This window comes from Lineus longissimus, chromosome 16 (genome assembly GCF_910592395.1).
Source record: "Lineus longissimus chromosome 16, tnLinLong1.2, whole genome shotgun sequence".
Taxonomy (NCBI): Eukaryota; Metazoa; Nemertea; class Pilidiophora; order Heteronemertea; family Lineidae; genus Lineus; species Lineus longissimus.
In genome coordinates this window covers 14,656,527-14,684,358 of record NC_088323.1, presented here as the reverse complement: position 1 = coordinate 14,684,358, position 27,832 = coordinate 14,656,527, and the positions used below count along the sequence as shown (strand labels likewise).

At 41.2% G+C, this 27,832-nt stretch overlaps 1 protein-coding gene across 1 annotated transcript; it reads left to right on the top strand.

The window, feature by feature from the left end:
* Positions 1–4,053: 4,053 nt before the first annotated feature.
* Positions 4,054–12,851, top strand: LOC135500651 (uncharacterized). Its single transcript, XM_064792233.1, has 3 exons — positions 4,054–4,118; positions 8,684–8,801; positions 9,283–12,851. The coding sequence occupies exons 2-3, from the start codon at positions 8,694–8,696 to the stop codon at positions 11,161–11,163; spliced, it is 1,989 nt and encodes a 662-aa protein (XP_064648303.1). The 5' UTR covers positions 4,054–4,118; positions 8,684–8,693; the 3' UTR covers positions 11,164–12,851.
* The last annotated feature ends 14,981 nt before the right edge of the window (positions 12,852–27,832 follow it).

The following is a 27,832-nucleotide window of genomic DNA, read 5'->3' as shown; positions in this document are numbered from 1 at the left end:
TAAAATCAGACAGAGTTATCACCCACATTCCGTTGCTAACACCGACTCGACTCGAATCTGCATGGCTGAATAAGTCCTATAGAAAGTCATTTGATTCATAGTGCAGGGAATATAAAACTTTTCCAGACCCCAACGAATTTGATTATTTCTACGTCATTTTTTAACCAAATCTTCAGCGTAATATACCTGTATTCATGTAGTCTTATACATTATGTCTCCATTATAAGAAACATGTACATGTACATATCAGTACATATATAAGCAAAACCTCGGTTCCGCCTCGATGTTGGTCTATATTTTAGCGCCGCCCTCGCGATTTTGGTGACACAACCAACATCCAGTAACCACAAGAAGAGCCGTAAGAGTAATCGAGCACGCGAGTGAAGTCTTCGATGGCAAAACCGGGGCCTCATTCAACCATGTATATTGGGGCTGTTAACGCGGGACTAAAACAATCAAGGATAGACAAGACCATATCGCAGTGCTCACGACGTCAAGAACGTCGTGGTCTCAGAAATGTTACCGTGTTTACACGAAGAAAAACAGTGTAACAAAAGTAGGGAGGGCCCACTTTCTAAGCCTGCAGCACACTAGCCGCCAACATCGGCGTTCAGAGGCGTTTTTTGCCGCAAGAGTCCTGAACGCCTGAAAAATCCCTAGTTTGCTACGAACGGCGTCGGCGAACGCGACTTGACGCCACTTGCCGCAACTAAACGCAAAATATCTAACATGTTTGATTTTTGACGCTTGTCGCCGCGTTTGAATGCAAGAAGAAGCCAGGTGTGCTACGGATTGCCGCCTGACTTGGCGTCGGCGGCGAGGCTATGGCCAATCAGCTTGCGTCTTGATGTCACATGATTTCGCGCTGCATGGCCCAGGATGGGTTAAAGTGGCGGAAAAGACGCTACTGGACGCCAATTCTGGGCAGGTGTGCTCTGACCGGGATCCACTGACCTCCAACTTTGGCGTCGAGAGGCGTCAGCCGAAAGCCCGCAGCACACTAAGCCGTCAACTTCGGCGTTCAGAGGCGTTTTTTGCCGCAAGTGTCCTGAACGCCTGAAAAATCCCTAGTCTGCTGCGAACGGCGTCGGCGAACGCGACTTGACGCCACTTGCCGCAACTAAACGCCAAATATCTAACATGTTTGACTTTTGACGCGTGTCGCCGCGTTTGAACGCAAGAAGAAGGCAGGTGTGCTACGGATGGCCGCCAGACTTGGCGTCGGCGGCGAGGCTGTAGCCAATCAGCTTGCGTCTTGATGTCACATGATTTCAAAATGGCAGCCTAAAGTGGCGGAAAAGACGCTACTGGACGCCAATTCTGGGCAGATGTGCTCTGACCGGGATCCAATGGCCGCCAACTTCGGCGTCGAGAGGCGTCAGCTGAACGCTTCTTGTCGCCAAAGTTGGCGGCTAGTGTGCTGCGGGCTTAGGCCTCATTGAATCGGACCAGACATGACCAGATCACACTGGCGCACGTTACTTTTACGCTACCGTCGAATCTAAATTGATCCGGTTTGATCTAGATATGGATGGACCAGTGTGAAATACCCTAGAAGAGGGGGACCTGGGACGAGAATGAAACAATCCATAAAACCTTAGTTTCGTCATATTTTGCCCAGATATTGTGGTCGAGGCTCTGAAAGATATTTTGTAATAGAAATAATAAATTGTCATCTGGATATTTCCTGTTGCGATGTAAACGTATGGCAGAACAGATTTCGCAACAAACTGGGAACGAAACCAAAAGAAATTCGGCCAAAAAATCCATTACGTCATGTTTATACAGCGAATTTACAACAGCCATTGTTTTGTTTTGATGTTGATGACGTCATGACATTATCACAAACAGATACCATCCTGAGAGGCTTGTATCACTTCTTTTTTTTCCATGGTAGTCATAATCATAAAGTTATTTTGTCCCTTGCCTCGCCATTATAATAATTCAGGCCTAGCCCAATACACGATCTATAAACGAAATTTACGGAATATGATGGAACGAAATATGATCATTGCCCGGTTTAAAGAAGGAACAGAGGAAGATAATACCTGACGCTCACTAATAGTAACAAGAATGGATTAAAATCTATATTTGATAGAAGGTACTATACAGTTCGAGTTTATAGGGCAGCTCTGGTATGCATTAGAAAATGTTCAAAGGATTGGACTATCAAACAAATTTCATAAATTACAAATTCAAATCATAAGTTTCATTTATTTCAATATTTTCCTTCTTAATATTTTTAAAATGATGTCAGTGGTGATTACCGTACCCATGTAAGGATTCTAGGGCATTTGCCCCCCGGACATCTGCCCCCCGGATCTTTCCCCCCGGATTTTTGCCTCCCGGACATTAGCCCCCCTAGGACTTCTGCCCCCCTAGGACATCTGCCCCCCGGACATTTGCCCCCCGGACATTAGCCCCCCTAGGACTTCTGCCTCCCTAGGACATCTGCCCCCGGACATTTGCCCCCCGGACATTAGCCCCCCTAGGACTTCTGCCCCCCTAGGACATCTGCCCCCCCCGGACATTTCCCCCCCCCGACATTAGCCCCCCTAGGACTTCTGCCCCCCTAGGACGTCTGCCCCCCGGACATTTACCACCGGGGACAGTCAAAGAGAACTTGGATGAGTCGGTCAGTCCAAGAGTAGCAGGATGATCAGCTTTGGCCTGTATTAATAGATTTAAGAGCATACTTATGTGCATTACTCCAGGGCAATCCATAGGTCAAGTGTAAGAATGGTAAGGATTGCTGTATTTCTTTTAAATGAAAATTACTGAAGGTAGCAGAATTACTGAAGGTAGCAGGTAGGCCACCCTTCAGTAATTTTCAGCACAAAATAATTTAAATAATGATTACCTTCTTTGACCTGTACTCTAACTTCATTTCTTGATTGGTTGTGATGGTGGAAGGAGACGGAGGTGTCATGTGAAGTTTTCTATTTTAATCAAACAACAAACACGTTTCAAAACATCAGATATACATGTACATGTACTGAAAATAGATTTACAGAAACATTGTATGACAGAGGCATTTCTCAGAAAAGGAGTATCATTAGGCCACTTTAAAAAAAAGCTGGTTAGCGTCCTTGCTTCTGGGAGGAGGTGGGTAGGGGGAGGTGTTTTTGTTTTTTTTAATTCATTTTAAGGCTGAAAATATAGCTGCTGAGCAAATAAAAAAAAATCTGAATCATGATAAAATCCGGGTAGGTGTACATTCTAGTGTAAAATGCACTATACATTTTTTTTGGCTCTCGAGCACTTTGTCGGGTAGAAAGGGGGACGCCAACTAACTTTTTTTTTATTCGGGCTTAGCTACGCAAGCCTATCCCTTCACAAGCATCGGAATAGCATTCCGCGACGTTACTATATATAGAATTATCGTTACTCTAAATAGAAAAGATGTATTCAGAAATCCTATTGGGGCTAATGTCCGGGGGGCAAATGTCCGGGGGGCAGATGTCCTCGGGGGCAGAAGTCATAGGGGGCTAATGTCCGGGGGGCAAAAATCCGGGGGGCAGATGTCCTAGGGAGGCAGAAGTCATAGGGGGGCTAATGTCCGGGGGGCAAAAATCCGGGGGGCAGATGTCCTAGGGGGGCAGAAGTCCGGGGGCAGAAGTCCGGGGGGCAAATGTCCAGGGGGGAAGTGTCCTGATACCCCATGTAAGGCCGACGCCGTTCGTGTATTTTTTTCTTTCTTACTGTTTCCATGATATATAGAATATAAACATTGCCGTACTCCAGTTAGTATGCAATAATTTGTTTTTGAAACTGGCATGCGTACATATATTTGTATATCATTCTACACAACGGATTTGTTGAAATTTATATCAAGTACATTTACACAATTGGAGATTTTCTAATTCAAGTTCAATTTTCAATTTTTTTGCAAAACAAAGCAGGCCACGGAATTCCTCGTCAGTTTCGATGTAAACTCCCGAGGCACGTGACCTACTATTTCGCAAACCGGGCAGATTCACTGCTATAATTAGGCCTAATCAGGCCTATATAGATCACTTGATTGCTAATTATTGCCATTCTTGCTCACAATCGGATGATGGTCAACATCTATTCAAATCTGGCGTAAATAGAATTTTTGATTCGTCGTTTGAAACGCGGTAAGTCATTTATCGATTTTGGTTTTTCTCTGCCCAATTTACCGGCAGTGATTGTGCACACTAAAAACTTGTAAAATATCTGAAAACATCTGAAAATCATCGGACATTTAGATCTTACAGTTGCAAATGTTCAAAGGACGGGATTGTCGGATAGGTTGTGAGATACGACCATCATTGAATTTTAAGCCATTTAGCATTATACTTGACAGTAACTGACAGCCACGCATCAATTTACGCGCGTGGTTTTGGATATGAAATTAAGATATTTTTCGACACAGTCTTGCCAGTAACTGGCGAAAAGTTGATATCTCGACCCGTTTTAGCAATTAACAAAATCTTAAAAACAATTGCCATGATTGCAAATCAATAATTATTCTTTCATAAAATACATTTATTAGTTCTTGATATCTGTTGACTTGACACAGCAATTGTCTTTCGAATACCTCTCCAAATAAAATAGTCGATGCTTGAAAATAAACATTAGGTTCTTTGTCCCTTATCTCATAGGTATCTCATACGAATTCAGGCACAGTCCAATATCGGTCTAATGTCTTCAAACAAAGCCCGCTCGCACCTAGGCCTAAAATCCCATTGTTCTACTGTTTTTTCAGAGGGTCATCAGGATAAATGTTGATAACATCGTCCCCCACGAAAAAAAACATCAAGGGGGTCAATAGGCCGACACCGGTACGGGCAATGTACTTGCGTCTAATCAGCAAGTCTTTACTTTATGCTTGGTCTAACCGATAGGACTTGATTGTCCTACGTCCAACCTATTAATATTCAATATTCAAAATAACCGCTGACATTGAAACGGATTCAAAATTACAGTTGCTCTGTTCTCAAATGGTTCTTTAAAGGATATTGTGTTATCACCATTCATCAAATGATTTAACTTTTTTTCCTTTGTAGGGGCATGATTTGTTGACCTTTTTGCATTTGTAACAAAATATCACCCATCAATGCATTGTACTAAAAAAAGAGGGGTTTACCCTTCTAGTACACGGTTTGTTTACATTTTCACATTTGTAGAGAAATATCGTCTGCCATTATCTGAAAATTGAAAAAAATATATGGAGGGAAAAAGTGTCTTTAAGCGGGGTATCTTTTCTATAAAACGGTTTGTTAACAATTAAAGACGTTTATCATAGGCCTGTTTGGGGTTTCCCTTTTTATGACACGGTTTATTTGTTGATATTCTCGCATGTGAAATTTCCACCACCATTGTCTAAAAAAGGAAAGCAATATATATTAATCGGGGTTTCCCTTTCAATTGTACGGTTTGTTTACATTCTCGCCACTGTATTGGAATATTATAGTCAGTCATCGTCTGAAATAACAAAATACGAACTAGATATGTTTATTTGATTTGGGGGTTCCCTTTTTATTGCACGGGATGTTATTCTCGCAAGTGTTGCGAAATATCACCTATCGTTGTCTGAACAATTCAGAATATTCAAGCAGAAAACGGTATATATTAATCGGGGATTCCCTTTCTATTACACGGTTTGTTTTCACTCTCGCCTCTGTGTTGAAATATCGTCTGCCATTGTCTTAACATAATGATGATAGTATTTGTGGATTAAGTATGATGAAATGGTCACAACATTGGCAAAACCATTGTTTGCTTGATAAAATGGAGTGGACAGAAAGAACTAGTCGTTTTTGTTTTTGATACAAATAGGATTAAAAAACAACGAATAGGTTTTGTTTTTTGTTCCGTCTATTTCTTTTTCGTCGTTTACTCCAGTGTCACTAAAACCACCAAATAATATTTTTGTTCGGCAGAAGTTGTAGTTAATTTGGTGTTTACCCAATTTAGAGTTTGTGGTTGCTATATTGTTCGAGAAAAAATATAATATCTCTTTCTTAAGGACTTAAAATGAATCTCCCCCTTACTTGACCGTTGTGGCCTTTGACACTTTTCCTGGGATGCGTCATTTATGCAGGAAAAGTCATTACCATTTAAAACTGATTAGTTAAAATATTTCTTTCATCGTATTCTTTTGCTAGTCTTGTGGTTTCTATTCCACAGACTGAAATTAGAAATTAGTTGTTTTAGCTGCAGTATCAAAATAGTAATTCTTAACCAATTTCATGGTCATCATCTACATCACTATTCCTTTATCTGGAACAACTAAGTTATAGTTGGTTTCACTCCTTTTTTTAAAACTAATTTTACAGTCGGTGGAATAGGAACCACCAAATTAGTTGCTTTTATTAAGAACTGTGCTAAAAGTGTGCTTAAAAGTAATGTGAAAACATGAAAGCTAACATTTTCTCTGCACTCTACACTCTTTCAAATATTCTTTTAACTTTGAAAGATATTTTTCTTAAACTGAAAAAATCCTTTACTATATAAATGGAACAGAAGAAAATTAAAAAAAAAAAAAAAAAAACCAAAAAAACCCCAAAAAACCGCCAACTCATTTAAATGGTAGCCGGTTCAATTACAAACGCTTGTATCCTGAGATCAAGAGCTTTTCACGCCATCGTTATACATGTATTTATACAAAATTTGAAATATCGAGAGGCGGAGTGTATTAATATGCACTTGTTATACGAGGATGTAAATGGCGAAGCTCCATAAATTTTATTGGGCCATGTCTATGAAATGATAAAAAATCATTTCAATGACATTTTAGGACTATTAATTATTGAGGCGTACGTGATACGTAATTAGGCACATATTTGTGTATCTGTGCATGTGCTTTACAACCTCGAGCCTACGACGATGTTGATGATGATGAACACTTTATTTCAGATCTGACTGGCCCGGTATCAGCATTGGTTAGAGGAGAATTTATTTTAGACACCATCCAGACATCTTGACCTTTAAATCCAGTCATTCAGTCTCGTTTCATTGAAACATCGCCGTAATGAACTGTATAAAACGATGGCGGCGATCTGAGTTGTTTTTGTGATGAGCGGCCATCAAGGACGTGAACAAGAAATAAAAAGATGGCCGACATGTGAAGTTCAGAATGTAATCATCAGAAAATAGGCCTATCAAACAATTGGAAATGCTCATCTCCTTTATCTATTATCATCATCCATAAGTGACTATCTGAAATTAAGTGGTTTACAAATGGTATTCGACCTAATGACGTACAAACTGTAATTATTTAGTGCAGTCTATATTGTTCGCGTTGCCCACGCGTCAAATCTGATGATTTATACGGAAATGCTCATGACGAATTTCGACTTCTCACTCCAATTTTGTTATCATAAAATCAGGCGACTTGATTTTAAAATTCCTCTCGTTTATGGGACAATGGATGATTACAGTTATGAATGATAAGTGTGTTTTAAAATGTTAATGACCAGATAGAATCAGTTGTGTAAAATTTTTTTGGTGATGAGTCGCGTTCCGTCGAATAGAACTGAATAAGTATTTGCCTGCATAATTGGGAGATGGAATTTCAAATTATCAACAGGCCTGTGGGAAAAAAACATCTGTTCCAGGCGAACTTTGCAAATTACCCATACTGGATTTTCCAGCGAATTTTTTTGCGAGTTTTTCATTTTTTTTGCGATTGCACTGTCAAACGCGAGCAATAAGCGTGAAAACGTCAACTGTAATGCATTAACCGTTAGATTTCGGCAGCAATCTCGATTGCCAGTTTTACGCCAATTTAAACCGAGCAAAGTTAGCAAACCTTTAGCTTTGGGAACATTGCATTGTTTGCAGAAGGAACAAATCTGAGTGCTGTCTTTCATGATGTACATGTACGTCCGGTGTAAAAGAAATGCAAATCCCCGGAATCTAAGTCCGATCCTTTTGTTAAAGTGAATAGAGCCCCTGAGTTCCTGAGTTCGTTTGTTGAAGATTATGTAGCTCACCCTAACCAAACCATTAACCACAACCGTTGACAATACACAGCAATTGTATGGGGTCCTGCATTCCTAGGACGTCCATTCCTTCTACACCGGTGTTAGATCAGTGAGTCTAGAGTAACTTTAGTACCGGTGTAAAAGGAATGGCCCAGTGTTGGTACTAACACTGGCATTATCTTAACTTGGCGTTAAGTCTAAGGGCTAAACCAAAGAAGATAACGCCAGGTTGAGTTAACGCCAGCGTTAGTAACAAGATTTGTTTTGAACAACCAGGCCCTGACATGAAACTGCATCATTAGTTTCATTTTATAGAGAATAAATTCACAATTCATAAAAAATTGGTATCTCTAATGGAAAACATATCCATACTGGTGACTGAGACCATGTTTCAGAAATTCAAATCATTTTCATCGTATACAGCCTAGCCTTACACACTGAATTACTGGTGTGTAACCTTCACAGTGACTCCACGGTGATGGTTCTCGCCTACCAGCACATCGTCGTCAATGCATCGACATGCGCAAATATGATAGCTGCAGCGAGGTTCCGGAAGAGATTGCCATCGGAATAGCGTGATAATTAAGTCAGGTTTTGAAGTTTTCTATTTTATGAGGAATTAGGTGTTCAGAACTGTTACTCTAGAGTTGGACCGGACAGCCGACAGCTTGGTAATACCGATGATAATGCCATTGGTCCATTAAGATGTCATATGAATCTTTTCCTTCCAGATACGACGCAATGTCGACCAGCGACAGCATGAGTACGACCAGTAGCCACCACGAGCCAGGCCTAGCCCACAAAGGCCTGATATGCACCAACTGCTACGACGAAACCATGAACCTTAAGGTAAACTGATAGGGCTAGGGATATTGTCTCTGCATTCTGGTTGTGACTTTGTCTGCAACACAGGCAAAAGTGTTCAATATAGAACTATTGATTGGCCCATGGACGGAATTATCATGATGATCACAACCACGTTTTGCGCACGGATCCCATCATAGACTCTATGATTGGCCATCAAAGATTCAATGATAAGGGGTTCGTGGGGGCTGCGAAACCTGCCTATTTTTCCAGAGTTACGTACATTTTGTCCTTTGTTTCTAACTTCTGACAGTGAAATATAGCAGTTCCCAGTAGCATATAAAAAACGATGATTGACAAACTCATGTTTTCCTGGATGGCATCGCAAATGTTTGGTTTCAATTACTTCTCAAGTGTTTTTTTCAAATATCAAAAATGTTTTTTGACTGAGGTGAATTGTAGCCCAAAACAAGATTGTCTTTTGAAAACATGTCTTCCCATTTTAATATTCCATGTTTTGTTTCAGGTTGTCGGAGCCTGCAAACACGCGTTCTGCCTCTTCTGCGTCTCCACTCACTTAGAGGACCATCCAGGAGGCCCCAGCGTCTTTGCCTGTCCCACATGTAAGATCGAATGTCCCTTGCCAGCCCAGGGCATCGAAGGCCTAGTCGATGTGACCGGATCCGACTCAGATGATGAGGCAGCGGACTCGGGAGTTCCGGAGAGTACGACAGAGAGTGATAAATCTTTTGGGGACAGCTCATTCGAATCAACGGACTGTCGCGTGTGTCATCACCGCGGCGTGAGCTCGACTGCTGAGAACCGGTGCGAGGACTGCGATGATCTGTTCCTCTGCGAGAACTGTAGCAACGTCCATAATAGGAAGTTCGAATCCGCTGGACATGTTTTGTCAAGTCTTCATGCTATCACTGAGGTGATCCAGGATAGTGGGATCTGTCTGGCCCATCACGAGCGCTTGAAAAGCTACTGTCGGACGTGCGGGCAGCCTGTCTGCCATGTGTGCGTGATGTTAGATCACGTGGAGCACGACACGGAGAAGATCGGCGAACTCGTTCGGACCGAAGTCACAGATATCCGCAAGAAGATCGACGAAGGGAAGCAGAAGATACGCCATCTTGATCACGCGCAGAAGGATGTCATGGCAACCAAGGAGGCCATCTTGGATTGGAAGCAGACGATGTTGCGGCGAATTGAAAAGAAAGCTGAAGACCTGATAACAGAGATTACCAAGCAACGAGACGCCATGAAACAGAAGATCAGAGGAGGGTTTGATATTGCCGAAATGTCGGCGACCATACTCGAGATCCCGGAGATTCAGAAGACGATTAAGAACTGCATCGGGAAGTCCGAGCTCTTGCTCACGGAGACCACTACCCACCCAATATTTTACGACAGGCTCGTCGACGCGAAGGAAGACTTGGAAATCGTCTTAGAGACGGAAATGGAGACAGCTCACTGGGAGAGGTTGAAACAGCCTTTTCCATCGTTCATTCCTAGTGAGCAGAAAATTGAGCTGGGCACTGTGGCCAATACCACTTTCACCTCTGCTGAAACGGTTCCAGGGATGAGCTGGTATTTCAAAACGAAGGAAGATCACGTGATCTCCAGCGTTGTCAACCTCGGCATTGACTGCTTTGCCATTGCAGCGCCATCGAGCCCTGTGCGGAGGACGGATGCCATTGAGATCAGGCACAGCCAGCGCTCCGTCAAGCTGATGAAGGACAAGGTGCACCCAGCAATTGACATGGCCCACACCCCTGGCGGAAAGCTAGCCACGTTGACCTACGGGCAAACCCAAGGTCAAGGTTGTATCCGCTTGTTCGACGCCAGCAGAGGCTATCTGCGCTCGATTGAAGGTTTCGCTATGGACATCCCGCTCTCCCTGTCAGTGAACATTCAAGGACAGTACATGGTCCTCGACCAAGATGCCCAAGCCGGCCCGAGGATTTCCGCTGTCAACGCAGCAGGTGTAATAGACCGCGCGCACCCACTCCGCAACGACAAGCACGGGATTCGCGACATTTCAAGAGTCACTTGCGGGGGTCAGTTCATCTATATCATGGGTGAGAACGGTGTCGCCGCCTATGCTTTCAACAATGGAAGGTTCGAGTTGAAGTCGAGTTTCACGGGTCATACCTGGCTGCACGGGCTGGACGACATCGCTGCGACAGTCACTGACGATGTCTACTTGGCGTATCGACATAAGATCGGGAGGCGCCGGGAGGTGTTCGTGGCTCGCATCCTAAAAAATGGCGGCCTACCAGACTGGTCCTATGAACCCCACTTGATCAACGAGAAGGTCAAGAAAAGGACAAGGTTAGACGTGAAGAATAACACTTTGATTCTGTCGGATGGAAATCACTATGCCATCTATATGCTGAAGTAGACACTATTGTGTTAACAAGAGAATGGTCTTTACAGGCCTAGGACGTTTGTATAATTTTGCGGTTGTTTCCATGAAAATGACACACGCCATTGAGATGCCAGCGCTAGTAAAATTGCCGTTTTTGGCAGATTTGCGATGATTGAAACAATACAGTTTACCTTGCTGTATTCTCGTATGACAAACATACGTTAAATGTACATGTAGCGAACGGGAAAATTGATACACACAACAATTGCATACAGATAACGCACGGGCATCCATACATATGCTTGCATTATAACTGACTATCGGCGTCACATGGCGTTAGAAAAAGAAAATAGATGCAGTTGGACCAAAAGTTGAAATATGTGAACGAAAGTATTTAAGTATTTAAGTATTGTCAGAGATGGCCATCTATTCACGAATAACATTGCTGTGAAAAGCTCCAATGCAGTGTTCCAGACAAAAATACGCGGATAGAGCGAGAGATGCCTTAAATGGCGGGCATGGTTGTTCTCCTAGGTCGTTAACCTGCCCTCTAGTGAGGATATCACCAACCTCACAATGTACTGTGGGTTACGCGTGGTCAGAAAGCCATTGAGGTGGGTTTTTTTGGGGGGTGGAGTGATTATCAAAAGTGAAGCTCTCGTTTTGTGTTTGAGTTCAGATATAAGTCATCACAAAAAAAAGGTCAGCAGTTGTCTCTTCCTATTTACACCAGTATCTTTCAAATATTTATTTGAAAGACTATGTTCATACCATCCCTGGAAAGTAAGTCCTGCCTTTTTTTGTGGTTATCCTCACGAATCCCTTTCATGCATCCTCGAATATCTGGGTCAGTTGTATGCTCCTCCCCTTGCACATGTGACGTAAGGCCATCAGGCTGAGACGTTAGATTGAACAAGTTTATTCAGTCAAGTACTTGGCACAACTGGAAGTCGTCCAACACTACATTGTATCCACTTTGGACGATGCTTTTCATAGGAAAGAATAGTCTCCTTATCATCTTATTTGACATTTAAGTTTGTCAGCTCCACTAGGCCAGAGAAATATCTACGATCAAGAGGGTTCTTAACTCGACCGCATTAGTATGTGCACTTGCTCACCCTATACAGGGTGGGCCAGAAAAAAACGCCACCGGATACTTCCACTACCAGGGGGTTAAAACTATTGATACTGTGGGAGAATGGTGGACGGGGAATCTTCCTAGAAGAGGAATGATACCTAGATCGACCGATTCTGTTCAGTAGTTTTTGTTGTAGAGACGTTTTTGTGAAGCAAGGTTAGAGTCCCTTGGCCAGGTTCAATGCAGAAAACACAACGCTTTTGTTGCAGGTTACAACATCTCGGGCCGGGCCATGCTAACACAACCTTTACTCAGCTGCAAGTAGCCACTAGGAACCTTGTCGATATTATCTCATATCAGTATTATTACCTTACATTTAATCAACCTACTAAGTTCAATTTATCGGTACAGTTCGATTTTTCCTATGCGCGAATGAAGCCTGTCTGTGCTTCACAAAATAGGCTCTAAAACAAAACTACTAAACCAATTAGTGAAGTAAGTCTTATAAATAACACATTTTCGAAATTGGCTACATCAACATGTAGCTAGGAGTGCTTGTTACAGTTGTTTAAATAATTTGGCTATAGTTTGGCTGAACATTTTAAGGAAAAGTCGAGAAGAAATATTTTGATAAGAAATAGAATTTCGTCTTGAACGTTGTTTGGGTCCAGTCCTCAACTGATCGTTGGCGTTATCATAGCTTTGGAGTCTAAGGGCTGAGCTGAAGGAAATAACGCCAAGTTAAGCTGCATCCAGCGTTGGTGGTAAATCATCACACTCACTATCAGTATCTCTGGAGCGCGCCGATAGGAAAACTGGAACCGCTTTGGCAGTAGGAGTAGCCTAGACTGGCGCTGGCCCGCCCAACTAAAAGTACAGCGGAGCGGATCGAAGCTTGGAAACAGTGCCTGTATAATCCAGTTTGCATTGTTCGGGTTCAGGGATCATGTCCGTCAGTCCCGTCCCCATGTAGTCCCTCTTACGTTTGGATTGCCTCACTTATGCACTCATATTGCTCTAGGAACGAGGTGATTCTGGTGTGATCTAAGGAGAACCACTTACAACCAAACATAAGACTGACACTGGGCGATATCCTGTTGACCTCTGAACCAGGAATCGGCTAGCACAGAGCTGAACCTTCTGGCCTTCCTTACCGATCCGCTCAAGTGACCCAGATAACACGCCCAATCTCAGCCCTGGTGGCCCCTTGCCCAGGGATCGGCCAGGACATATTCTAGCTTTCAAGGCTTCTGTATTGATCTGCCTAGGTACCACTCCAGAACTCACTCGAATCAGCCCTGGTCCTAAACCAGGGATTGACTAGGACATTACCATGCGCTGGGTGATGAGAGAGTCGTATTGAGTTTTGGCGAAACTTCGGTCTTTCATGTCAAATTTGGTGAGAAATGCAATCTATGATGACCTCTAACTCAACAACGGATCGAGGAATCTATTGAAAACGAAAGGGTATAGTACTTCTGGAATGAAGAATTTGATTATCTCAAATTTGCAAAGCGATATGACATGGCGTTGAGATGCGGCCACAGATGCCCTATTTTAGTTGAACTGGAATTATTTTCAAGATCACACTATTAAACTGAGAATTATTTTATACTAAAATCATTACGACCGCATCGGAGCACCATATCGTCCCCAAGCAATGCAAGAAAAGACTGGAATTAGTTTTTAGTTCCAAGTGCACTTCAAATTATAAACTGTCTGTTAACTGTAATGAATAAAGTTAACACAAACGACAATCTATTCTATCAGATTACGGTTTATTTCTGTTTCGGTCTTGAATAACAATAACTAATGTTATATATACAGTCAACCTCGCCTCACTCGGATTGTGGTCACCGATGATAGCTTCGACTTAGATGAGTTTCGACATACACCAAATCGAATTTCTTCGTGTTGTCTGTCAATCGATGTCACGCGGTTTCGGTGTACAACACATGATCTGACCAAGCATAGGAGCTGTCCTTAACTTGCTCAAAATCCACCGTAACGAAAATCTTTTGAATATTCGAACACATTTATGCGCAGTGAATGCAACTTCGATTGACAACCTGCGCACAACGCCCCTAGTGTCTTGTGTTATTGACCACGCTGCACATGTGCAAAGTCAATTCACAGAGCTTTGACTTCGAGAAAATAATTCACATGACATTTTTACAAATGTACCATGAACATCTCGTTGACGAGTCAGAAAAATCGACACAAGTGGTGTGAGTTATTATGGAAATAATGTTCGCACAATCGGGCCTTCTGTACCCGTCAACGTGGTTTTCGAGTTGAACACAGTCAAGTTTCATGAAAATATTGGCCAAATCGGGTTTTTGTATCAGTTGACTTGGTTTTCGAGTTGAGGAGAGTGGAGTTTCATGAAAATATTGGCCAAATCAGGTATTTTGTATCAGGTGACTTGGTTTTCGAGTTGAGCATAATCGAGTTTAATGAAAATATTGGCCAAATCGAGCCATTTGTATCAGTTGACTTGGTTTTCAAGTTGAGCATTGTCGAATTTCATAAAAATATTGGCCAAATAAGTTTTTTTTTGGATCAGTCGACTTGGTTTTCGAGTTGAGCATAGTCGAGTTTAATGAAAATATTGGCCAAATCGGGTTTTTGTATCAGTCGACTTGGTTTTCGAGTTGAGCACATTCGAGTTTAATGAAAATATTGGCCAAATCGGGTTTTTGTATCAGTCGACTTGGTTTTCGAGTTAAGCACAGTCGAGTTAGGCGAGGTTGACTGTACGCTAAACAGATATCACACAAAAATCATAAAGCACGATATAAGAAAAGCATACATGTAACTGGCGCGGATCCAGGGGAAGGGGATTGGTGTCATGACCCCGCTACTTCCAACAAACCATTTTTCGACATTTTGCAGTAAAGAAAATGTTGCATAGACTGTTATTTCTTCAGCAGACACCCGTACCACAGCCTATTGCCTTTATAGACAATAAGTGAAACTCCCTCCCCTTGACATCGATTCCAAACGTCCTAATTTGAAAATCACACTACATGTACACTACATGTACTTATTAGAGCCGTCTTCTCACAAGATTTAGTGGTTGGTACCGACATTTGGAAACGAAACGTCTTTGGTAGAAGGAAGCTTTCTTTTTGCACATTTCTCTCAGTCTCTATATATCACTTTACCTCGGGTACTAAACATGGCCCGTGTGAGCAGACCCGCACCCTCCTAAAATGCATGTTGACTCCTGACAAACATGTTACATTTGGTGAAGAAGTATTTGCAAAAGTTCCTGTGAATTTAAGTTTTATATCAGATGCCAAGAAATCGCATTTACGCTTAACTTTCCCAAAAGGGATTTTTCTTCTGGGTGAAGAGCCTAAGGTCCCCATTGCTTTGTCATAACGTTCACGAAAGGACTTTGTTTGGCCAAAAGGTCACCACCGTCAGCTTAATCATGCTTGATGCTGAGATGCTTGAAAATCGCCTAATTACGGCCATCTGAAGAAAGAAATTTCATTGGGAGCGCATTCCTGTTCATCCTGAGGACCTCAGGGGGTCGATGTTCACTTCTTGAGCCCTTAGAAGCAGGGATACTGGGAAATCGAATCGACAGCATTCTAATTGATAAATACCAACATTTTCTGTCAGTGGGCCGGCAGCACAGTGTTGCTGAGACGATTGGAAATCGCATCTAATGGCCTTCTAATTGTTCAAAATCTTCTTGGGTAGGCCGCCGACGGCGCCCGCCTGAGGTTGCATTTGATATAAAGCCCACACGAAAAATCCTTGATTCGCGCCAGTACAATCTCTACGTTTACACTAGAATTACAAGACATATAGTTTTGATAATGATGCCACGAGTGCATTCAACAATAAATGTACCTCTCACCGGGTGAAAGAGGGTCTGGTTTCAAATTGTTTCAACTTAACTCTGTATATCTGCAAGCAATCAGGAATAACATAAAAATTCCATTACATAAAGAACAAAAACAGATTAGTTCAAAAATACCTCCAACTTAATATAGCCATTCTTTTGGCAGCTGTTGATCAGGCACCAGTCTACCGATTCAGACGACTCTTGTACCACTGCGCTGCATTTGCTCTCTACTACCCAATGGCATTTACTTCTTAGTCTTTCCGTAAAACAATTCATCACAATGTTGCATTGTATGTACAGCTGTTTTTACAACTGAGCCCAATTTTGAGACAATGGTCCTATTGTGCTCTTTTATCCCCTTATGCGCCGCTAGTGTACACACACACATGAATAAGTAATGAGTGTTGCCATGGTAGAGCTTGGGCCAATCCAGTGGGTGGGTAGTAATATGGAAATTAGCAATACAAGTTTACAGTGTTTGAAAATAGAATCTACTTTGATTAGTTCAACAACAAGGTTACAAGTAAAATATGAAAACTTTTTAGTGTGTGCATGTAGTATTCGGTGGATAAGACCCCTTTGATGCAGGCGTGTCATTTTATTATTGATCATGACCGTGATCTATCTGTTATCTCGTAATCATTTAAGGCCAGGTAACCATTGAAATGTGATGTTGGTTGGAACAGTGACAGAACATTCCCTTCTACTGTATTGTTAGAACTGTCCAAAGTCTATCGGTCTTGAACTGTTCCATTCCACAACAAACCCAATGGCTGGAAAGGATGATAGAATGACGTTCGAAAGGATTTGGGTTGAGATTGTGCCCTTATCCCGCACGCATGGCGGATTTAAGAGGGGGAATTTACACCAAATAACACGCCATATTGCCCTGGTCATTATATGATAGAAGGGCATATAATTCATCCACTCTAAATGTCCCAAACTGAATGTCCCCAACAACTAGAGCAGCAGTTAGAATTATCATGTCGGATGACTGCGCAGCCCGTGGCCAACAAAATTAGGATATTAATTTTGCCAAACTGTAGACAAACTCGGCCAAAATTCATATTTTACTTACACGATTTAAATATTTTCCTCTGTAATGTGGATTACTTTGATTTTGTATGCCTACATCTCTGTAAAATCTAAAGCAGCACTGAAAATGACATCTGCCAATTTCTACCGGAGTGACATGATCAGACATTATGCTTACGTCCTGTTGACAAGACCTATTACAAAACTTTCTTTATTATCATGACATACCCTGACATGGGATTTTAGAATCTTTAGAGGACAACTCTACTATGGATGATTGAACCAACAAAGCAATTTTTGATGTCTTAACAAATCAAGGCTATTCACTCTGTGTCCTTTGTAAAGAAAATGTGACTGTGTTATCATCAATGTCAGCAACAAGCACCTTCTGTGAAGGATGGGCTTCAAGAGGCAGAGATACTGGGTGAATTTTTCTAAAATTTTACAAGTCCGAAACCTATAAAATATGAAATAAAATAAAGAATGCTGCTTGCTTATTTATATTAAAGATATATCTAGGGTCAGTATCAAATATTGAAGATATGAAACAGTCTTTCAGGTTGACAAATCTTCCTAATCATGAGAAAAAGAAAAAAAATTGTGCAAGGTATAAGCAAACCTTTTGACTTTTCTCTGCCCTAAACCTTATCAATGCGTGAATAAGGGTCATTGCTAGGGCAAGCTGGCATTTTGCAGAAAAAAATCCCCTACATGTAGATGTAGATGTTTATGAGTAAATGGTGATTTTATTTGCAGCTTTTTCAATTTCTTCTGGTGGGCTCAGTCGTGAGGTTTTGAAAAGAACCAGTTTTGGACTTATTTTGCACTGAAGGCCAATGTACAGACATTGGCATAGGCCTACAAATGTATATGTTAAAGCATTATGACAAATCTGTGGCCTTTCCAGGAATTTTATTAGATTATCCCAAAATATGGTGATTTAACAGCCAGCATGGCCAAGAACTGCGATGTAAGAGCTTGGTGAAATGACATGTTATTCATATTACATGACTTTTCCGCTCATGGATGGTTTGCAAAGCTTTATGCCACTTGCATAGCTAATTCGGCCTACCAGCAATTTTGGTGGTGTGAGGTGGGGACAAAACCTCACAGCTAGTTGGTGGGAGGAGTTATGTGTGTTGGTTTTGTGGTATATATGCAAATCAAGCTATGCGCGCTCTATTAGAATATTGTGACACTTTTACTCCTCATGACCATCACACTCACTCATGACAGACAGTTTTGGCCAAAAACAGATGTGCATATAATGTCTTCTGGTGATAGACTTTCTTAATCAATATTTAAATTGCCCTATTTGGCTGTAAGAGGAAAGCATTAGCGTCATTTTGAGACCCTAACCATTACAATCCTCCAAAAACTGCGACTGCCAGGTAGAGGGTGAAAAGTTGCAATTTCATTCAGAAATTGAGGAAATCCAAGTTAGATGTTTTTTTGAACTAATCTGTTTTTGATTAGAACTATATGCATAGTTTTGACAATGATGCTACAGGTGCATTCAACAGTAAATGTACCTCTCACAAAATGAAAGAGGCCGTGACGTGCCTGGGGCTGGATAAAACATGCTATTTTAACTTAGCGTTAACTCTGTATATCTGAAGCAATAATCACGAATAAGCCGATGAAATGGTCCAGGGACCATGTGCTCACCTGTGTCAAAGGGAATGCTATGGGATCAATGATTCTGACATTGGAAAAGCTGTATATATCATTTTATGGTCAGACCAGCAAATGTCAATGACCCCTGTATGGTCCACATGATGTGAATTAGTAAATGCAAGGTCTAATTTGGTGTGGTAATCAGTTGTATCTTCAGTGACTTTGCTTCATGTTATATTCCTGGAGAAAGAATTTTTCAAGTTTGGCATTGACATTTTCACCTCCCTCTATTGAATTCATGTTGAAGTTACCAAGAATGACATATGTTTCAGTCGGCTGGTATGATCGGAGGCAGGTGGTGTTGGCCTCCTATTGGCCAAACTGTGAATTGTATTACGCCAAGTTTCGGTCTCTGAGTAGGGGTCACCCAGGGGTGCATTTGTACCAAGTTTGAGATCTCTGGCTAAAGTGATTACGAAACGTGCCACCACCGACTAACGGCGTTGCTGCCGACAAACTTTGACCTCTGTGACCAGCAAAAGTAGGTCAAATCAAAAACCCGGGGGATATGTGATATCCCATTGGTAGAAGTACCTACCATATTTTTTCAAATTTTTCGGACAGGTAATAAGGGAGAAAACACAATTTTTCCATTTTTGACCTCTGCCTCCCTGGTGGCAAAACCGTGTATTATATGAGGCCGCGATTCGGTCTCTGAGTAGCGGTCACCTAGGGGTACATGTGTACCAAGTAAGAGTTCAAAATCTTGAGCGGTTACAAAACGTGCCACCACCGACTAACGGCGTTGCTGCCGACAAACTTTGACATCTGTGACCTTCAAAAGTAGGTCAAATAAAAAACCCGGAGGATATGTGATGTCCCATTGGTAGAAGTACCTACCATATTGTTTTCAAATTTTTCGGACAGGTTATAAGGGAGAAAACACTATTTTTCCATTTTTGACCTCTGGCCCCCTGGTGGTGAAACCCTATATCATATGAGGCCGCGATTCAGTCTCTGAGTAGCGGTCACCTAGGGGTACATGTGTACCAAGTTAGAGTTCAAAAGCTTGAGCGGTTACAAAACGCGCTACCCATGTCTAACGACGACGACGACGGACGACGACGGACACTGCATGGTGGTAAAGGCTCACAGGTGAGCCAAAAATTGCATTACATTAGAACTACTTATAGTTTTGATATTGATGCTACAAGTGCATTATAACAGTACTGTGCCTCTCACAGGAGTTAAAGAGAGCTGGGCCTGGGCCTGGATAATACAAGTTATCTAAGTATTAACTCTGTAGCAGTCATTACGAATCACATGAAAATCACCAGACATGATAACATATTAACATCATACAATATTTTGTTTACATTAGAACTTTCTGATGATAGTGATGTCGATGTTGTCCCTCCCACATCATGAAAGAGGTGTTAAACCACAGGTCTGGTTATTCCAAACAAGCATTGTCACTAAGCCTGTACTTTAACTCTGTGTCTTACGCAATAATCACCAATCACGGTAAAACAAAACATGGTTTTACATACAATATTGGTTTTCACATTAGAACTATAGATTTGACGACGATGTCCTTCCCACAGCCTAAAGAGAAGTCATATCCCAGGTCAGGTTGTTCAACACAAGGTATGCCATTAACCTAACTTAACGAACTTTAGCTTGGCATTACATTGGATGTCATTCAGTTAGCCCTTTACACTGAACTCCAAAAAGGACTACAGTCTCTCTTGCCATGAAAAAGGCCTGTGAAAAAGGCTAGGACAAATTCTCCAGGGGGACTCAATTCTTTTTCACACCGGGGAGGCAGTAACTCGCTATGTCTTCCCTGACCCAGAAATAACTTGCAAAACGGGGATCGTTGCCGGACTGGAAAGTTCCTTGACCGTGTTGTGAGGCCACGTTGCATAGATTAAGGCATTGATACAGAACAAGAGTTATTGGTTGTCTTACCAAACACCGCCAACATGGAGCGAGGTCAAACCCGAGTAGACAGCCAAGGTGTTTAGAGAATGACAGCTTCATCTGAGCAGTGATTAATGAGACAACCAATATCGACACAGAAGTATCAACTCCCATTCATGAAAATATCTCAAACTTCATCTATTTTAGGCATAATCCACCGCGATATGCTTTTGACACACTTTATACAAGCCCAAGAGGTTTTGGTTGTGTCCAGCCGAGCCCTCTGTGTCAAAATGGTACTACCACATTATCAATTTTAAGAAAAAAATAAAGGCATTTTAGAATAGGAGATACTTAGGATTTACAGTGGCACGTTGTTTTTTGTGCAAATGAAAATTGAATTATCCATTTTGATGAAACCACAAAGTCAAAGATAGCTTAAACTGACACTACAGAACACAGGCGATAATGCCCCGAGGCGAAAAAGGAAAATACACTAATTTAAATTATGAAACTTTTCCGCTGAGGAGGCGATACGCTTTGTTTATGAAGTATTGGGGAGTTTTCTCAAATCCCCGAAACGTCAAAGCGAACGCCTATCCCATCATCTGATGCAATTTTCAGGACGATCAGGAGGTCGAACAATGAGCTCGGCCTTAACGTTAGCGTTTCTAGGGATTTGCAAAAACTCCCTACTTTTATAAGCCCCGAAACAGATAATTCGCGCCAAACTAAAACTGGTTGCAGAACTTTAAAGTGGGGATTTAGGCAAAAGCTAAGGGACCATCTCAAAATTAGCTAATGCCACAAAAGAACCTCGGTAAGTCTGCGGGGGTTGACGATTTACATATTCTTTTGTCATCAGCAATGTATTTTTCTGATGACAATCTCTCTTGGCATTTAGATTTTCAAGGGGGGGGGGTGAGAGATATTAACCCAGGTTTGTCTTTCGTGGCATCAGCTTATTTTGAGATTTTCACGAAGATGGTATTCGGGCGTACCAGACGCACCGTGTGGGGATTCGTAATGTTCATTCAGGATTTATAATTCTCTTACAAGTTTCGATGTACGGCGAAATGGGAGGGGCCCCTATTTGCCACTTTGATCAGACCTACTTAGCGACTGCTTATAGTCTCCCTTTAACATGTTTAAACAAAGCTGAGAGTAGTCAGTCATTGGCAAATGTTTTAGAGATCAGATATTTCTTTGCAAAGTTCACCTCCCCGTTATTAAAAAGCTCCTGACCTGAATTTGAGGGGTAAGTCCATGGTTTTAGTCATTTTTTGAAATTTTACAGAATGATGTGTTTGTGTATACAAGATCCCTAAAGCTACGCGCATACGACGGAAAAAATGACCACGAATACAAAACATAGATTTCAGAATGTTTTCAGGGTCACCCGCAAATAACGAACACAATGACGCAATAATGTCAAAACCGGCAGGGCAATCTCCCAATGAGAGGACGCGCTTCATTTGCCTCTTTCAGCGGAAGAGACCAAATGTAGTCCTTCCAGAAAGTAAATGTCCACCGTTTAAAAAAAATATCACATAGATAAAATACGATATTTGAATGGTATATTTAGTTGGTCATATATATCTGTTGTATTTGGATGCACCTAATTCCATCCCTTCATTATGTAACCAACATTTCAAAAAAGGTCCAAAAATCACTTTTTTTTATTTCATGTGCCTTTTCAAAAAATCAAATGAGCCCATTAACTGTGATTTATAAACATTATTTTTTGGCATTTGCAATTCGATAGTTTGTTCGATAGTCATGACAAGTGCACAGGATTTTTATGTTATTTTTAAAATCACTTCCATAACCTTTGATAAAGACCCCCCAATCCTTCATGTATGAGCTGAGTTGGTCATAAAGACCCTGTCTAACTGCATTGCTGACAATGAGGGGTGTTCTCAAAGGTCATCATCTGCCGGAAAAAACAATCACCTGTAATGAGCTAAAACTTATCTTCATAATGAAAGATTTAAGCAGGAATTATCTAGTAATGAAAGCAAAAAACCTTTCTTGCGTCATATAGTCTACCCATACATTGCGAAAAAGAACGAAAATAAAATAAAATAAAAAAGTTACTTTTTGGACATATTTTAAATTGCCTGTTACATAATGAAGAGACAGGATTAGTTGGGTCCAAATACATCTGATACATGACAAACAAGAGATACCATTATCTGCTGAAAACTGCATTCAGTTATCTTATTCTATCTCTGTGATATTAGAAAAAACCTGTGGACATTTACTTTCTGGAAGGACTGTACGCTAATGTACACGGTGTATGTATCACTTAGCAGCCGCTACCGATGGCGAGACTGGGAGATGGCCAAAGGTGTAATGCGCCTTTTAAAAATTGGCTTCAATGAGGAAAGGTTATCAAAATGTTTCGCGTCACGCATACTGCAAGACAGACAGAAAAATTGTTCCGAACAAAATATATTGCATGTTAAAAATATGTTCTGGAGAATTTTCGTCATCTGCACATGACGGACAAAGATAAAAATGTTTCATATCCAATCCGCGATAGCAGGTCACATGATGTAAATGAACACACGTGGTCGACAATTTGCACTCCAATACCATGGATATGGATTTTACCGGGAATTACATGCGGGAATTTGACAGGTTGTGCGCAGTGCTTGCTCAGTTACTTCTGTATGATATACACAATACATCCATACATTCATGCATTAGTCTATACAAAAAGCCCACTACACTGTGCAATTGCAATGAGATGTAGCCACTTTGGCCTACCTTAGGCTATATAGGCCATGCATAAATAGAAGTTGGTTTTTCGATCGCCTATGCTTGTTGTATTTATCTATAATTACAAAGTATCGCCATGTTATTCTTGATTGGCGTTAATTCCCAATGAAAAATCTGCTCCTCCCCCCCCCCCCCCCCCCCAGGTCCTATATTTAAGAAACCCTTTTCAAAAAACCGGGAACACCCAAGTCCGCAATCACCAACGCGCATTTGTTGACATTTGAACTACGCACGTGCGTTTGTTTACAATTTGATTTCCCACGAAATCTCAAAGATCGCATGACCTGCTATCGCAGATTGGATTTAACGTTGACAGTCTCCGAGCTGCTGGGTTTTTTCACTTTGGCTCATGTTCCTCAACTGTGCTGTGTCAATTGATGGTGACCACCTGATCCAGTCCTCCGGGCCCTGATGACGGTAAATGAAGTGATCACTCTTCAGCCCTGGCTTTGTGCCGTTGCCTATTTACCTGTTACTGGGAAGGCAATATTTGATCACCCTTTTTATCGTTTTGCTCCTGACCTCTTTAAGAATTCGGCCACTTCTTTGTGTCCGTTCTCCTCTGCCTCTCCTAATGCGGTCCAACGTCCATCCTGTAAGAAATGGCAATCTCAGAATAAGTCATGCAGACGCCAGTTTCTACGTGATATGAAGCCATGGGCCATTCAAGTATTCTAATCTTTAGAGTATACGAAAAAAACACCAACGATTTTGAAACTTTACGATATGTAAATGCTTGGCAAAGCGGTGTGGCGTTTCGAATTATTTCCATGCATGATGGACATGGATGTAATTTCATCTCCAGCTAATGCATTCTTCCAGTTAACCTAGTCATTAAGTCAGTAAGTGGGAAGACATGTTCGCATAAGACCGACTTTGTTTATGGCTATTTCATCTTCCTACCCCTCGAATAAGTCAAAAACACCAGTTTTGAATTTTGACATATCGGCCACATAAGAGGAAAATACTGCCATCCTTATCACAATTAGGAAAGTTCGAATAAACTTAGAAGTATTCTTTGTTAAATACTTGAACTTGTATGAGTGCGTGGTATGTTACCTGGGCGGATTTGTTAATCGCTGCTCCGCCTTTCAATAGAGTTTTTACGACATCAAGCTGTCCGTGTTGGGAGGCGCTCATTAACGCCGTCCAGCCAGTCTGAAACAAAACAGACATACTATCGATAACCAAATATCGAAATACAGATACAAAATAGATGATAGTCTGTTGTATAGGCAATTTCAAGAGGTTAAAACTAGTTATCTCATTCAAAAATGATATACATGTTCATTTATATCATGTTAATAAGATAAGAGCCAGAAGTCGAAAAACCTCAAAACTGATGTGTTACTTCTAGCTGATTTCTTTGAGAAATTCAGGGATGTCAATTTGAACTACTTTCAGATCGATCCTTGTCACTGTTACTCAGCACCTGGTTTAACATGGCAAGCTGGTTTGAAGCATTTTACTTACTTCTGAAAAGGCGATAAGAGGAGGTATTTCAGGAGTGATGGGAACAAGACACGTCAAGGCCGATGAGCACCACAAGCTACTTTACATCGATGCAAATAACCTTTATGGTCGGGCAATGATGGAACCTCAACCCTACGGCAGTTTTGAGATGATGGAACCCAAAGACCCAAAAGCTCTCGGACGATGTCAAGCTGGATACAAGGAGTTCCTAAGCACAACGAAGTAGGCTACCTCTTAGAGGTAGACTTGGCTTACCCCGAAAACATTAAGTTCAAATCAAAGAACTTTCCATTCTGTCCCGAGAATCTCTCTTAATTGATGATGATGAATTAAGTCCTCACCAGAGAGAGTTACTTGGAGATGACAGAGAAGGGAAAATATCTAATGTAGTAAAGTTAATACTGACCCAAAAGGATAAAACCAACTACATAGTGCATACAGGATGCTACAGTTTTACTTAAATATAGGAATGGTTCTTAAGAAGGTTCATTCTGTGGTAAGTTTCAAACAATCAAAGTAGTTGGCGCCCTACACTGATTTTAACACTAAAAGGAGGATGGATTCTACTAGAGATTTCGAGAAAGATTATTTTAAACTTATGAACAACTCGTTTTATAGTAAAAAAATGAGAACATAAGGAACAGGATGGAAGTTGAATTGGTCACAGCCAGGAGTTTCATGGTCAATCCTAGGTTTTCCTCAATTTGCATATTCGACGAACAGAACGCAGCTATTAGCATGAGGAAAAAACATCCATGAGATTCGACAAACCGATTTACATCGGAGCTTCAGTCTTTTAATTGTCTAAGCTTCTGATGTATTAGTTCTACTATGATGTTCTTCAACCTTGCTATGGTGAGAAGTACCTGGAACTACTGTATCTTGACACTGACAGTTTTGTCTTAAAGTTAAAGACTGACGAGTTGACGAAGGACCTGACAAACCTTAAGGATAATTTTTTTTCGACTTCATTAACTACCGGAAATCCCACACGAGGTCAGCTCTCGGGACGCAGTCCCATCCACTCTATGACACTATCAAGAAGAAGGTACCAGGTTACTTTAAGGAAGAGCTAGGAGGAGAAGAGATGATAGAATGCATTGCCTTGAGAAGTAAGATGTTTGCTTACACAGCAAAAGATTCAAAAGCAATGAAACTGAAGGGAATTACCAAGAATGTGGTTCAGAGAGACATCTCATTTGACGACTACATGATTCATCTTAGAAGATGGAATCTGTACGATGCCATTCAGGATTTTATGAAAAATACATTGATTACAGTGATCCAAACTTTGTTTAATGTTTTAATGTTTAATAGTAAATTCTAAATAGAAATTAAAAACTATATACTAATTACTATTTAGTGTTTAACAAATGGCAGGAAGTGTTGCTGAGGTTAACATTGCCTCTGGACGTCAGAGTTAATCGGAGGCATTAAAGAAGTATCAGACGTAGTAATAGTACCAGAACCATTAGAGGTGTAGAGAAACTATCATGGGAAAAATCTACTTGAACTCATGTACAATAACGCGAAAAAATAGTCTGACGAATTTCAAATGGTGGCGATGGAAACATTCATTGAGAGATTGCACTCAACTGAAGGTAAAACTATTATTATGGAGAGAAGCATTTTTTCAATACACCATATCTTTTCACGCCTGAGTTGGTTCAGTGGAAATTTAACTTGTGGTCAATTTGATAGTCTAGATGACACATATTCCAAACACTACAAAGATATGTGACCCACCACGGCAAAATGGGTCGCATGTCTCACAGAAGATGAGCCTCAAATGACACCCGGACATAATAGAAGAAATTGATACACACAAACTTCACAACAGGCAGACAATAGTGAAATGAACAACCAGTCCGTCTCAACCTGTCAAGCTCGAAGCGACATGCGACCATTTAATGTGGTGAATCACATAATGTGCGTTAAACCCAATTTCATAATTTACCTCGAAACAGATCCAATGGTTTTTTATGAAAGAATCAAAAATAGAAATTGTTCAGAAGTAAAAATCAGTTAGTTTACCTAAAGAAGATTCACAAACTTCATGAAAATCTATTCATTGAAAACCAATAGGATTTACCATGTGTGGTTATCATTTTGAATGGTAGAGAGAAAATGGAAGAGGTTAGGGAGAAATTTATGCAGATTGTTTGACGTTAACTTTTGTTAGATTTAAATAGTAATGGACTTCATAATAAGAGAACGAGAATGTAAAAAAGCTTCGAGTGCTTAACAGAACAATAAATTCTAAAATACCTTGGTACCGTAAAGTCAACTTTTAAATGGAAAATGCATAAGCCTCGTTCTGAGAGTGGATTGTTTTGGACACGCAACCAAGATGCTCTACCAAAGTTCCCTCGGGTTGCACTAAAATGTGGAACCATGCACACAGCTCACTTCAGAAGTTTGAGGCTCTCAAAACACTGCTTCAAACACAAATCAGCCAAGGAAGCATCAACCACCCTAAGTTTTTTAATGAGCACTACACATATTTGCTGAGAAAAACGCTCCAAATAGCCCATTTGCGCGGATTTTAGCGTCACTTGAGCGAGCCGATCCGGACTTCCTATACGGGCTGCCGTAACATAATGTAAACAACGGCGCTACCGGCGCTCCGGGCAGGCGATGGATGGAATTTGCCAAATTCGCACATATTCAAGTTATTTCGTGGCCTATCTTTTTAAGTTTGAGGTATTTTAGAATAGAAATTGAACCCTCGGCTTCGGACCTTGGTTGAGTTACCAAGACACTCTCGGGTGGAGCTAAAATTTCGTCCAAACCCTCGCCTGTCGGCTCGGGTTTGGACTGTATTTTAGCTCCACCCTCGAGGACCTTGGTAACTCAACCAAGGTCCTCCGCCTCGGGTTCAATTCCTTAAACATAAAATCCATTACTTTGAAATCAATAACTTTTTACAA

Bases quoted from the DNA above. Each gene is read 5' to 3' on its own strand.
- LOC135500651 (XM_064792233.1), top strand. From the start codon at position 8,694: ATGTCGACCAGCGACAGCATGAGTACGACCAGTAGCCACCACGAGCCA. The intron at 8,802-9,282 runs GTAAACTGATAG...GTTTTGTTTCAG, and splicing joins ACGAAACCATGAACCTTAAG to GTTGTCGGAGCCTGCAAACA.